The 12,083-nt window shown below is 36.2% G+C and overlaps 2 protein-coding genes and 1 long non-coding RNA gene across 3 annotated transcripts; 2 read left to right on the top strand and 1 right to left on the bottom strand.

The window, feature by feature from the left end:
* Positions 1–502: 502 nt before the first annotated feature.
* Positions 503–2,772, top strand: LOC145609692 (heterogeneous nuclear ribonucleoprotein 1-like). The gene is made up of 2 exons (XM_081665149.1): positions 503–1,017; positions 1,437–2,772. Exons 1-2 carry the CDS (start codon positions 796–798, stop codon positions 2,436–2,438), a joined length of 1,224 nt encoding a protein of 407 aa, XP_081521275.1. The 5' UTR covers positions 503–795; the 3' UTR covers positions 2,439–2,772.
* A 153-nt stretch (positions 2,773–2,925) lies between these two features.
* LOC145609693 (uncharacterized) lies at positions 2,926–6,376 on the top strand. The gene is made up of 4 exons (XM_081665150.1): positions 2,926–3,291; positions 5,286–5,434; positions 5,537–5,613; positions 5,693–6,376. Exons 2-4 carry the CDS (start codon positions 5,345–5,347, stop codon positions 6,243–6,245), a joined length of 720 nt encoding a protein of 239 aa, XP_081521276.1. The 5' UTR covers positions 2,926–3,291; positions 5,286–5,344; the 3' UTR covers positions 6,246–6,376.
* Positions 6,377–6,810: 434 nt separating this feature from the next.
* On the bottom strand, positions 6,811–11,145 carry LOC145609024 (uncharacterized). The gene is made up of 2 exons (XR_014105971.1): positions 10,254–11,145; positions 6,811–7,415 (listed from the first exon to the last, which is right to left on the bottom strand). It is a non-coding gene; the product is annotated as an uncharacterized LOC145609024 (long non-coding RNA).
* Positions 11,146–12,083: the final 938 nt, after the last annotated feature.

Below are 12,083 nucleotides of genomic sequence, written 5' to 3'. Positions count from 1 at the left end.
TCCTCCACACTAAACCATTATGAATTGATAATTTTTCCGGTTCAAATCATAATCAATCATCATGGTCGATTTTTGTCCAATTTTAAACTTGCGCACAATCCTAATCGTCTATTACACACTTAATATACACACCATAAATCACAATTAACCATCATATATAGTTGATTATGCTACTTAATCCACAGTTAACCATCTTGGTTGATTCAAGTGTTAAATAATCCATACTCAACCATCATGATCGATTCCAATCCGATTTTAAACATGCGCACAACCTCAATCATCCATTATGCGCCTAATCATAATCCATAGATAACCATCATGTCAACGCCAGTTCAAACAACCCTAGTCGTCTACTACACACCTAATTATCACAACTAACCATCACATAATTCACATCAATTCAAGTCCAGTTTAAAACTTGTGCACAACCCTAATCGTCTACGAAAACATTGCACACATGCACCCTCCCTCGATCCCTCTTTCCTTCCCCATGAAAATCAAAATAACCTAAATAAAAAGAAGCATAGAATCGTGACCGTCAATAGAAAAAATCTCACCCATCAACTTTCCCACGTACTCTGAAAAACCACCCAAAATCAGCCATTTCCTTCACCACTCACTTTCTCTCTCTTCCTCCAAACCCTTCACCAGTTCGCCCCAAACCCTTATCTCTCTCCACCCCACTTTCTCTCTCCTAAATCCCTAATCCCCCTTTTCCACAAAAACCCCACCAATTTATTTCCAGGAAAAGAGATTAGTGGGGTGCAAATCTCTAAAGGGTATTCATTTTAATCAATGGATTCAGATCAAGGGAAGTTGTTTGTTGGTGGGATTTCATGGGAAACCACTGAAGAAAAGCTCAAAGATTATTTTGGACAATATGGTGATGTTTACCAGGTTAATATTATGAGAGATAAAGCTACTGGTAGACCTAGAGGTTTTGGGTTTGTTCTCTTTTCAGATCCTTCTGTTCTCGATCGTGTTCTTCAGGATAAACATACCATTGATGGTAGACCTGTAAGTTCTTCTTTCTTTTGATTTATTTTTATGGGGTTTTCTTGAATTTGTGTAATTCCTTGTGTATTGTATTCATTTTTGATTTTTAGGGTTTTAAGATTAATTGGATTCAGATGTTTCATTTGGGATTACTGTTGTATTTGTGTTGATTTTTTCTTGTTTGATATGGGTTTTGTATGATTTTTGGTACTGAATGATGTTTTGTGCTGTTTTATTCATGATTTATTTTCCTAGGGTTTTATCCAGATTTGTTTTTTCGATTGGATGTATTGGTCTAATGTATTGGGTTTTGCTTATATTTATATTGCTAGTGTCAATTTGTTGTAGTATTGATGGGATTGTGTAACAATAATGTATGAATGCATGTGATGAATGCTATCTTAAGTTGTTTTTTTTGGGAATGCTTTTCTGTAATCCAGGTTGAGGCGAAGCGAGCTATGTCGAGAGAAGAGCAACAGAGCTCTGGAAGAACCGGAAACAACAATGGTGGTAGAAGCGGAGGTGGTGGAGGAAACTTCCGAACCAAGAAGATTTTTGTTGGGGGGTTGCCTCCTACTTTGACTGACGATGGTTTTCGACAGTATTTTGAGAACTACGGCCAAGTAACTGATGTAGTTATAATGTATGACCAGAATACAGAGAGACCCCGAGGTTTTGGATTCATTTCTTTTGACAATGAGGATGCTGTAGATAGAGTTTTGCAGAATACCTTCCATGACTTAAATGGTAAGCAAGTTGAGGTGAAGCGTGCTCTACCCAAGGATGCTAACCCTGGTATGGGTGGTCGCGGAGGCGGTGGAGGTTATAATTCTAGTGGTGGCCAAAATGCATATGGTGGCAGAATGGATTCTAATAGTTTTATGCAATCTCAGAGTGCTGGAGGTGCGTTTCCAGGTTATGGTTCTTCTGGTTATGGTGCAGCTGGTTATGGATATGGTCCTGCCAATACTGGCATGGGCTATGGTGGGTATGCCGGATACGGAGGTGCAAACCCTGGCTATGGTGGACCTGCCAGTGCTGCAGCTTATGGAAACCCCAATGCCAATGCACAAAGAAGTTCATGGAATGCTGCACAGGCAGCCTCTGGTTATGGTGCAGCTGGCTATGGAAGTGCAGGTCCTTGGGCCGCTGGTGCTGGAAGTGGTGGACCAACTGGTCAATCTCCAAGTGGAGCCTCTGGGTATGGAAGCCAAGGCTATGGATATGGTAATTATGGTGGAAGCGATGGATATGGTAGCGTAGGTAATCGTGCCGGAGGTGCCCCTGGTAGCAATGCTGCTGGTGGCGGCGGAGAGATGCAAGGGGGCTATGGTGATGCCAATGGTCATGGAGGATATGGGGCTGGAGGTTATGGAGCTCAGGCAAATGGACCTCAGATGGGATATGGTGGTGGATATGGTGGGGCTAGACAAGCGCAGTAGTCATAGCTCTGCTCCAACTGATTCATCATGGACCATAGAAGTTTGCCTTTGGAGTTGCTGGGGAATAGCCTATTTCAATCTCAAGCATACTGTTGGACTGGTTGGCTTGCTTTATTCCCAGTAGTTTGCAGTAGTTATCTTGCTAGCGTTTAATAATAATTTTGTTTTTTGGAGTACTAGTTGCTTCTTTTTACTATTGTTTTTGTTTGAGTTTAGTTTGGTATCTGGTGTGCTCTTTGATGTTTATTTGCTGTTACTGCTGCTCTATTAGACTTTTACTGCACTAGTGATTAAGCTGTATAAGCTTATATTGAATCCGTTTATTTGGTTGGTATATTTTTAGCACTGTATTGATTTGCTTGTTCCTTGTAGTAGCCTTGATGAATCAGGTGAGCAGGAAATCATGAGTGCATGTGTTTAATGAACTTAAATCTTCTGTAGTTACCTTGTGTTTGTCCTATGAAGTAGGAACAGAGATTTAGTGAAGCTTCTCGTACTGGTAGAGATTGGAGCTGTAGACAAAGTTGGGTTGATCAGTTCGTAATGGATAGAGATAACGTAGTGGTAGACTGGTAGTTGAAGCTTTAACTCCTGGCAATAATCAATTTCTCCCTGTATTTGCCCTTGTTGTACAGGAGAGGTGCTCAAGCTCTGAAATGGGTGGGCTTCACACAGCTAAATGCAAGTATGCGGTGGAATCTTAAACATGCAATCGGTTTTATGGTGAGAATATTCTGATGGCGTAATGGATTCATGGGACTGATCAACCCAAGCAAGGTCTCCTCTGTTCCAATCTTCTGTCAAGTGTCAACGTGTGGTGGGCTGGTGGGAATTTTAAGCTGATCTCCATCTGGTATGTTGAGTTTAATTTAGGATATTTTCTTCCTTCCTTACATTTGGTGGAGGAATTTGTCTATCCTAGTAGGAAATTTTGACGACGAAAGCTAAGTTATAGAATAATTTTGAGGAATTTTCTGTATAGTTTGTCACATATAGATGCTAGTGGGCCTTTGCCCTTCTGAAGTAGTCTCTCTCTCTTTGAACTTTTGAAGTAGTGAGTTAGTACGGATTAGTTCCATTAGAGCTTGTTTTATTTTTTAAGTTTCTTGTGGATGGCTGTTATACTTCGAACTTTAGGAATTTATTGTCACATTGTCCCTATCCGTCATTAGTAAGGATCTACGACGATTTCACTTTAATATCCTTTATGATGGCTGTTTATTCTTCCTGTCTACCCCACTCTTTAAGTGGGCGTATGTTTCTCAACTCAGTCATAATCTATTTTTTAAGGCATCCGAAGATAGTTGCTGCTAATATAATTTCTAGTGGGGGTTGTCTTGTAATTTTTGCATCACATTTTTTTTGGTAGAAAGGAACACAGAATTAAGCTAAATTAGAGTTTGTACTAGAGTTTCCCTGCTAGGAAGCGTATGCAGCATATTACAGTCATCCATAGTACCTGCATCACATATTACCGAGATCATGTTTTCACTTTTTTTCTCCCGTCAAACTTATATTAGCTGATTGTTCTTTGAGAGCATTGTGCCTCATTATATCAAGCTTTTTTGTTTAGTATTTGGGTAGTTATTTGGTTTCTTAGGGGCACTCTTTGCATGCCACAATCACAGTACTAGCTTCTCAGGTGCTTACAGGTTACATCTGTGTAGGTACTCCGCAAGTGTGAAATGAGAAAGATTGTTTAGTCTCATATACTCATATCCGTTCATTATATGGTTTATTTCATTTTGTTTCGTAGCCATGGATTGGCCGAATTCAACTCGTGTTTTCTTTCTTGCCTTTTCAATGATTCGTGATTTCGTTTCTTTTCAATTGAATTGAAGGAACGGTCAGATGCCTTTATTTTCTTCCTTCACAAAGAAAACCTCGTATTCTCGTCACCGAGATGTATGCCAAGACTCTATTGCCAATTGAGTGATACGGCGTCTGTGCATTTTAGTAGCAAAAGTGAAGCTTGCGAAAGGTCAAGAGTTAAACCGAATAAATACAATCAATAGTATGACTAAAAATAAATACTACCTCCGGTCCAAGTTTGTTGCAACTTTGAAATATTTTATATCTCACAAATAATACCCCAAAGTTGCAACTAACTTGGACCGGAGGTAGTAGATAAGATTATTTCATTTAATTTTATTTTGTCTTACTGCCATGCTTGTACAAAGCTTTGAAAAGCACATCGTACACCAAGCTTAGCTAATTTTAGCTTGGTCTAGGCAAAGGAGAGCACCTTCCAACCATGAGGTTGGAGGTTCAATCTCCGCTAGTGAAAATTTGGGGGTGGGATTCCTTTACCTTCCCCCACTCTCCCAAAAAGGCACACCGCATATATTTATTCTGCTCCGTAAAGCTAAATACGGAATAATTGGTAAGTATGCTTGCTTCCCACACCAATTTGGTTGATCCATATGCTCAACGTATTAGGAGTTTCATACGAAGTGTCTTACAATCTTGACATTTGAATAAAACAAAAAAAATAGAGAAAGATTTAGAAGGGGCAGGAAAAGGAAAGGAAAAAAATAAAAAAAAAAAAGAAAGAAAAAAAAGAAAAGAGCTGTCTAATTTGTCTGTCTCAAAGAAAGAAGAAAGTGAATAGTAATAAAAGTGAACTAATTCTTGTTACAATGATTTATAATCCAGAAATCCCAACGTTCCCATTTTCAAAAAACAAATTGTATTGGAGCCAATTTTCCTTTCTATAACATCACTTTTCCGTGTTACTTTTACTCCTAACCAACCAACCCCTTATTCTTCACTTCTTCTACCACTACTGTCACCCATTTGATCACTTTCACAACTATCACAAGACATAGCTCTCTCTTTCCATTACAGAGCAGGGGAGGGTTCGAGCACAATCAAGCAAGCGAGCTCGAGATAAGCAGACAAGGGTAATGGGGTGGACCTTATTTGCATGTTTTGGTGGTACAAATAAGAGAAAACGGCCTAAGTCAGCCTCTAAATTTGGTTTCAAAACCAGAAGAGTTAAACATCTTATCTCAACTTCTTTTCTTTCATTTTTCCTAAAATTTTTAACTGTTTGAAACTCAGATATGTATGTGTTCTGTTTTCCATTTGTTTGACAGAGAATTCGAGGATATGAACCATTGCAGTTGGATAATTCTGAAGAGCTGGATGCACCACAGATCCTCGGCAGCACAAGGTTATTCACGTTCTTTTCTTCAACAACTGTAAGAAATGCCAGGTGAATTTTTGCGGAGTAATGATTTGTTATAATGTAGGGAGAAGCCGAAAGATGAAACGAAGACAAGGATCAGAAAGAAAGTGAGGTTTAATTTGGAGGTGGTAACTTATGAGCCGCTGAGCTCACAAGAGGATGAACATGATGACAACAATTGGGAAGAAAGAGGCGACGAAGAAAGTGATCAAGCAGCAGCAGCAGCAGCAGCAGTAGAAGCTTGTCTAATCTATGCACCTCTCAGTAAAACTATCTCAACTGAATCAAAGCTGCCGTTGTACCCTTCAAACTACAGATACAACTGTTGTTATGACGGTGAAGATGAATATGACGAGGTTGAGGATGATGATGATTATGGTCAGCTAAGTGATGATGATGATGACATTGATAATGATTATGAAGATGATGATGGTTGCACGATTGATCCTCAGAGCACATACCATGAGAAAGTAACAGAGGAACTTCACGATTGCTCTTCTGTGCCTCTTATCAGTTCTGCAACAAACGCTCGACTAAGGAGCCACTACATAGTACCAGTGCTGAACCCTATAGAGAACCTTTCTCAGTGGAAGACAGTCAAAACAAGGAAGTGCTAATTTTGAGTGTGAGTGTGTGCATGATTCTATTTTCCTATTTTTCAAAATGATTATTTGTTTGTGTGTTTGTGTATGGCCAAGTTTTACTGATCCACATACAGCCAGTATTCCCCTCCTGTAATCAACAGATTATTTTTGGCCTGAAAGAATAATATTTTGGGTGTAAAATTATTCTAAGCTTTACCGATACTAGGATAAAACACGAAAACAGCACTACGTAGTTAGATGATGGGCAACATCATTCCCGTCACTCTCATCCATGAGACCAGAACAGCTAACCAATGCTAACAAGAATCAGAGTATCTGAATTAAGGATTACATAATCCATATAGGCATGCTCTCGGCTATAAAAACATCTCTGCACACTGTAACAAGCCAACAAGAGAAGGGCACCGAGTCTCATATGCTACATAACTACAAAAATCATCTCGAATGATATGTTTACAATCTAGTCCAGAATAATTATACTATATAGACAGAGATGTTACAGAGGAAATGTTGGCAAACGTAATAGCAAAATCTGGAACGGGAAATAAAATCCCGAGCAAATCACAAGAAAAAACCAGAGAGAAAACTTTGAGATCCATTAAGTTGTTAAGTGTCATTCTACAACCAGAACAAAGATTTATATACTGGAATTTGTTTCAGAGTAACAGAAGTACAAAGTATTCTTACTGACAAAAAAAAAAGGGAAAATAAACACACTGAAACTTACAAGAGCTCATCTTTTTGCATCTACCTCACTTTTAGGAGGACATGCTGCAAGTGTCGTCGTGGATTTTTACATTCTCCATCAGTCTTCAATACCCGTTAGGTTAATTAAGCTCTGTAAAACTAGACAACTGTCGCAAGTGCAAGCTGATGCCTATGAGCAAAAATTTCCATGGGCAAAAGAATGCTTCCCAAACTCAGTGATCTTGAAATCAAGATTCAAGATGAAGTGCAGTCAAGTAAAGTTGTATTTCATGATTCAAAAATCAGACTTAGGAAGTGACAAACTCAGTGAAATATTCCAGCAGAATATTGCAGATTGGTGCCCATGGTGGGTGTAAGAATAACATCTACTAAGTATAAGAATCTACAAACTGGTGTTGGTATTGAAGTAAGATCTACATTATTGTACAGAAACAAGTATCCGAATCCTCATCGTCATCACTGTCGCTTACATCACTGCAGCAGAAAAAAAAAATCCTCCAATAATATCAATATACATTTAAATATAGGACATGTACAATATACACATTCCAATTCACTTTAACACCAGGAAGCATCAAATAATAACAATATTTCAAACAAAAGAAATCCTACAGAATCTTAAATTGTGTGTGTGTATTTATATATATATCATATATTAGCAAAATTGAGTCTTGAAGAAAAGCAAATCATTCAGGGCAATAATAGTACACTTAAATCACCCACAACTTAGAGAATCTCTTCATTAAACATGAGTCGGTCCAATCAATCACAATTAATAAAATAGCCAAGCAGCTACTCCCTACATCTACTGAAAATTGCCCTGTATACCGTTCTAGGATGTCCCTTTACTTCTCTGCCTAAGCCTTAATAAAGTGATTACGAGGAAATGGGCCACTCAAAAAGAAGCAGAGGAAGGGAGTTGCTATATTAATGAATAACCAAGAACAGTTCTCTCTTAGATCAGCAGCCAAAAGCTGGATTAATACTCAGTAGTTGATCTAAGATTAAGATAGGCGTGATCACAATTTTTCAGCATCAAACCCACATTAATAAAACTTGCACTTGCAATATAATTCTTATTAAAAAAAAAAAAAAACCTTGCATCTGCATTAATGGTCTAAAGTGGTAATTGCAAATCTACTGAAATTATGAGGATGATTTTTCATTAGTTGGCAGATTAAAGATGTCGCTTTCCAGTAGCCACAGCCTGCCTTGTTCCCAATCTGCTCCCCCCAACTATTAATGTATATAAAGTCCTATAAAAAACTATATTCTAGATGGTGCAAACATTTGAATGTATACAGCTTATAATCTTATATGCCCCTCATTTCAATAGAGTCCAGACAGTTAAACATTTACTAGCGATATCTCTTATTAAGTAGCAAATACATAACATTTGGTCATTTGCCAATATATAGTACCAAAATATGCAAAAGTTAGATTTTGATGAATTTTGAAAAGTTTACATAATGCCAGGTAAAAAGATTGGAAATGGAAGAATCTTCAAAATATTTGATCTGCCATTCAAAAGCGATTAAACGTGTTATATTACCATACAATACTTTGACATAAATTTCCATAAAGACTAAGAAATAAATCAGATAACTTCCAACAGGACTTCTGTAAAACAGAAATCCTCAAGCAACGCTTTTATAGAAACTTTAGGTAGCAAAATTGTCACAGAAGAAACTAGCAGATATCATTTTATGCATCATAGAATATTCGATGCTCTTGATCATGAGCAGAAACAAACAGATAAGCACCAGGCCAAGAAACAAACAATGCAAATAGTGGCTATCAAATTTTCTAGAAGTTATTGATGAGCTGTTGATGTCAAATCAGATTTTCTTGATTGGACACTACCAGACAAACACCCAGTTCAGCAACCCTACCTTCATACACATGCTTGCATATATTGCATTTTGCTTTACTACCAAATTTAGATGAAATTATCGCATGTCAAGCTATGTCCCTCTTTTGATATAAATCAAGTCAAGGGAATTAGAGTGTAGAGCCAGTCCAAAAAGATCAATTATGCAATGAAATAACAGTCATAATTTTTCAACAAACTTCCAGTATCCAATGATTTGTAACTTGTAAGGGCTTCCGTAATGCTTGGTTAAAATCAGCAGTATATTTCTTTTTCCTATTATTAGCTAAGAGACAAAGAGTTACCATTTGATTGATATTAGCTATCTTATATGTAAGTAACCAAATCTTTGGATTCATAGGCTTGTATTACCTCTTTTGAGTGATATGAAGCAGGCTGTGAAACTTAAAGCTAACACTTATCCTTTTCCTTGCTTGAAGGCATTGTAGCTCTAAGTCCAGACATTTATCTAAAAACTTATATTCGCAATAATCACACATCAAACAATTATTTCACACATCAAATTTTAACCTAGCAAGCTTATATTCATATTCACTTTCTTCAACCAAAAGTTAATTTTTGATATGCACAAGATTTACAGATTCCTAACTTTAAATATTAGCATACAGCTTAAATGCAAGTTAGTTCCTCCTTAAATGCAATTGAAGAATGAGCTAGCAAGATCCCTCGCCAAATAAAAATTCCAACTTTATCATCCAAAGTATCCACTTCAATTTTACAAAAATCAAACCAAAACCAATCCATTATCCACTAAATGAAGCTTGCTACAATGCTACAGCAATCTTTGCTAGAGGTCTGTCTGACAAGTAATATTTATGTCTGTAACTCCTAGGGTATGAATTTAACCTAATCTTCTTCAACAAACACTAAACTTTTGAAAAACCAAACCTGCAGCAGGTAAGCCTAGGTATGATTGTCTAAATGGACTAAACACAAATCCCAACTAAATCTCTTCTAGAAGCCAAGTAGTAACAACAATCTCAACACAAGGCTAATACCCATGATCTTTCATCTTCTCTGTTTTATTATTTAAAAAAATGGCATTAACAATACCTACCCTCCATTTCAAGACCAAAAGCTCTGTATTAAGGCGAAATTCAAAGCTTGCAAACCAAAAACACACTTGTACACCAAAAAAATGTATAACATAAGATCACAGAAACTGAATGGCATAATAGAGTGATCATCAATGCATAACTACATCAGTCGTAATCATAGTCACAAACATATACATATAGAGATATCAATGAACTAACTAGGCCGAAAATCGAAATCCCAATTCTATAAGCTTATCACATCATTTACATTATCTAACAACAATTCTAAAAGCTTATCACATCATTTACATTATCCAACAACAACATAAGGTAAACCATAAGATTGCATAAATAGATAAAAAGTGATTAGAAATGCCTCAATACCTAGGTTGAAATTCCACTATTTCAGCAAGTTTATTACCACCATTAGTATCATTCCACTGAACTTTCTTTATCTTTGACTCACCATTTGAAATTTCGCCGTTTCGAGGCGATAGCAATCTCTTTGATTCATCATCCTCCTCTTCCACACCCTCTGTAGCTTCCTTTTCAGGCTTCAAGCTACTAATAAGTGGCTTAGTTTTTGACTCTTCACCATTTAAATCCATTGAAAACCCAACAAATTAACAACCTAAGCTCAAATTTTCAAAAACCCCCACTTTACCAATCCAATCAAACCCTCAAAATTTTTCAAATTCTTACATAAATGGAAGAAATTTCATGTACCCATTTGATTAGATACCATAATCATAAACCAAAATATCGCCATGAACAAACTAAAATCCCCCAAAAAAACCCAGATCAAATTCACCAAAACCCCTCAATTTTACCCCCAAAAATGTCGAAATTTACAGCAAAAATGAAGAATTTCTAGTACCCAGATGATTACAAGAGGACATCAATGTAGAAAAACAAAAACCCAGTTCAACATTACCTTAAATTTGGCAAGCTATTTGGTTAGGTACAAAAATATGCATAAAAAATAAATTCAATAAATAAAAAACGACCTTTCAAGAAAAGGACACAAAGAATTGGGGCAGAAGTTGAGGATCTAAAAACACCCTCACACTAAAAGCTTTGAGAGAAGGAGAGAGAAAGAGTGCAATTAATTTTAGAAAGAGATTGATAGGAGAGAGAAAGAAAGATATAGTTTAAGAATTAGGGAATTTGGAAGAAAAAGAAGAAATTGGTTGGAAATTGTATTGTAATTGTAAAAATACACAATGATTTTAGTTTGGTTTTCTTGAATCATAATGTTGATAACGATGACTTGACCTCTAGATCTAGCTTTGGTATAACGATTCAACGGTTGTTGTTGTTGCATTTGTTGTTCAACTATTTACCGCCAACAGATTTTGCCCCCACTCTTTGTTTTTTTGTGTCACAAATCAAGATTTTTAAATAATATGGGTAACAATGGTAAATTATTTGTTTAAGTCGGGTTTGGTTTAAGTCATATTTGGTCTGATTTGCTTTGAATGTGTTTCGAATCGGTTTATATTTAGAATATTCAATATCATCGTATAAGTTATAAATTGAATCAGGTTAACTGTATAAAAATCAAATTTGGCTCAAAGGTAGCCCTATTATTCGATATTTATATATCTTTATTTATTGATTTAGACTGTGAATCAATAAGCACCAAAAGAAAAAAAAAAAAAAAGTTAGACATTTTATTCTTGCTATGCAAAACAATTAATAAAAGAAATATTCAATTATGTAAAAAAAAAGGGATGAAATATTCAACAATTGACTTGGTAAACTTGGTTTACTTGGTAAATTTTGAGGTGTTATCCTCAAAATTATTTTGTTTATATCTAGTCCTTAGTGAAAAATACATTTTTTTTTAATTTGCTCTTGAAGTGTGTTATCTTTAAAATCAAACTTGATTAGTGAGAAAAAAACTAGCTATAAGTTGTATTTAGGCCCGGACCCAAAAATAGTGTCATTTCATGAAATTAACAAACTATACTTATAAATAAAATAAGTAGGTGTTTTAAATGAATATTATTACAATCAGATAGCATAAGAGAACATAAAATATGGTGTATCGTATGGGTAAGGCTAGTGTAAGAAAGCAAGGTTGCTTGTATTGAGTCTTGCAATTAAACTTAAGTCATCCATTTTTGTCAAACTTAGGATCTAAGCTGATTAATTGAACTGAACTGAAGTGAATACTTTATGAGAGGAGGATATTAGAAACTAAACTGAAAA

Source organism: Chenopodium album, chromosome 23, assembly GCF_948465745.1.
Source record: "Chenopodium album chromosome 23, dcCheAlbu1.1, whole genome shotgun sequence".
Lineage (NCBI taxonomy): Eukaryota > Viridiplantae > Streptophyta > Magnoliopsida > Caryophyllales > Amaranthaceae > Chenopodium > Chenopodium album.
The sequence above is the reverse complement of the archived record's forward strand: the minus strand, read 5'-3'. Positions and strand labels throughout refer to the sequence as shown.

Bases quoted from the DNA above. Each gene is read 5' to 3' on its own strand.
- LOC145609692 (XM_081665149.1), top strand. From the start codon at position 796: ATGGATTCAGATCAAGGGAAGTTGTTTGTTGGTGGGATTTCATGGGAA. The intron at 1,018-1,436 runs GTAAGTTCTTCT...TCTGTAATCCAG, and splicing joins ATACCATTGATGGTAGACCT to GTTGAGGCGAAGCGAGCTAT.
- LOC145609693 (XM_081665150.1), top strand. From the start codon at position 5,345: ATGGGGTGGACCTTATTTGCATGTTTTGGTGGTACAAATAAGAGAAAA. The intron at 5,435-5,536 runs GTTAAACATCTT...TTTGTTTGACAG, and splicing joins TTGGTTTCAAAACCAGAAGA to AGAATTCGAGGATATGAACC. The intron at 5,614-5,692 runs GTTATTCACGTT...GTTATAATGTAG, and splicing joins CAGATCCTCGGCAGCACAAG to GGAGAAGCCGAAAGATGAAA.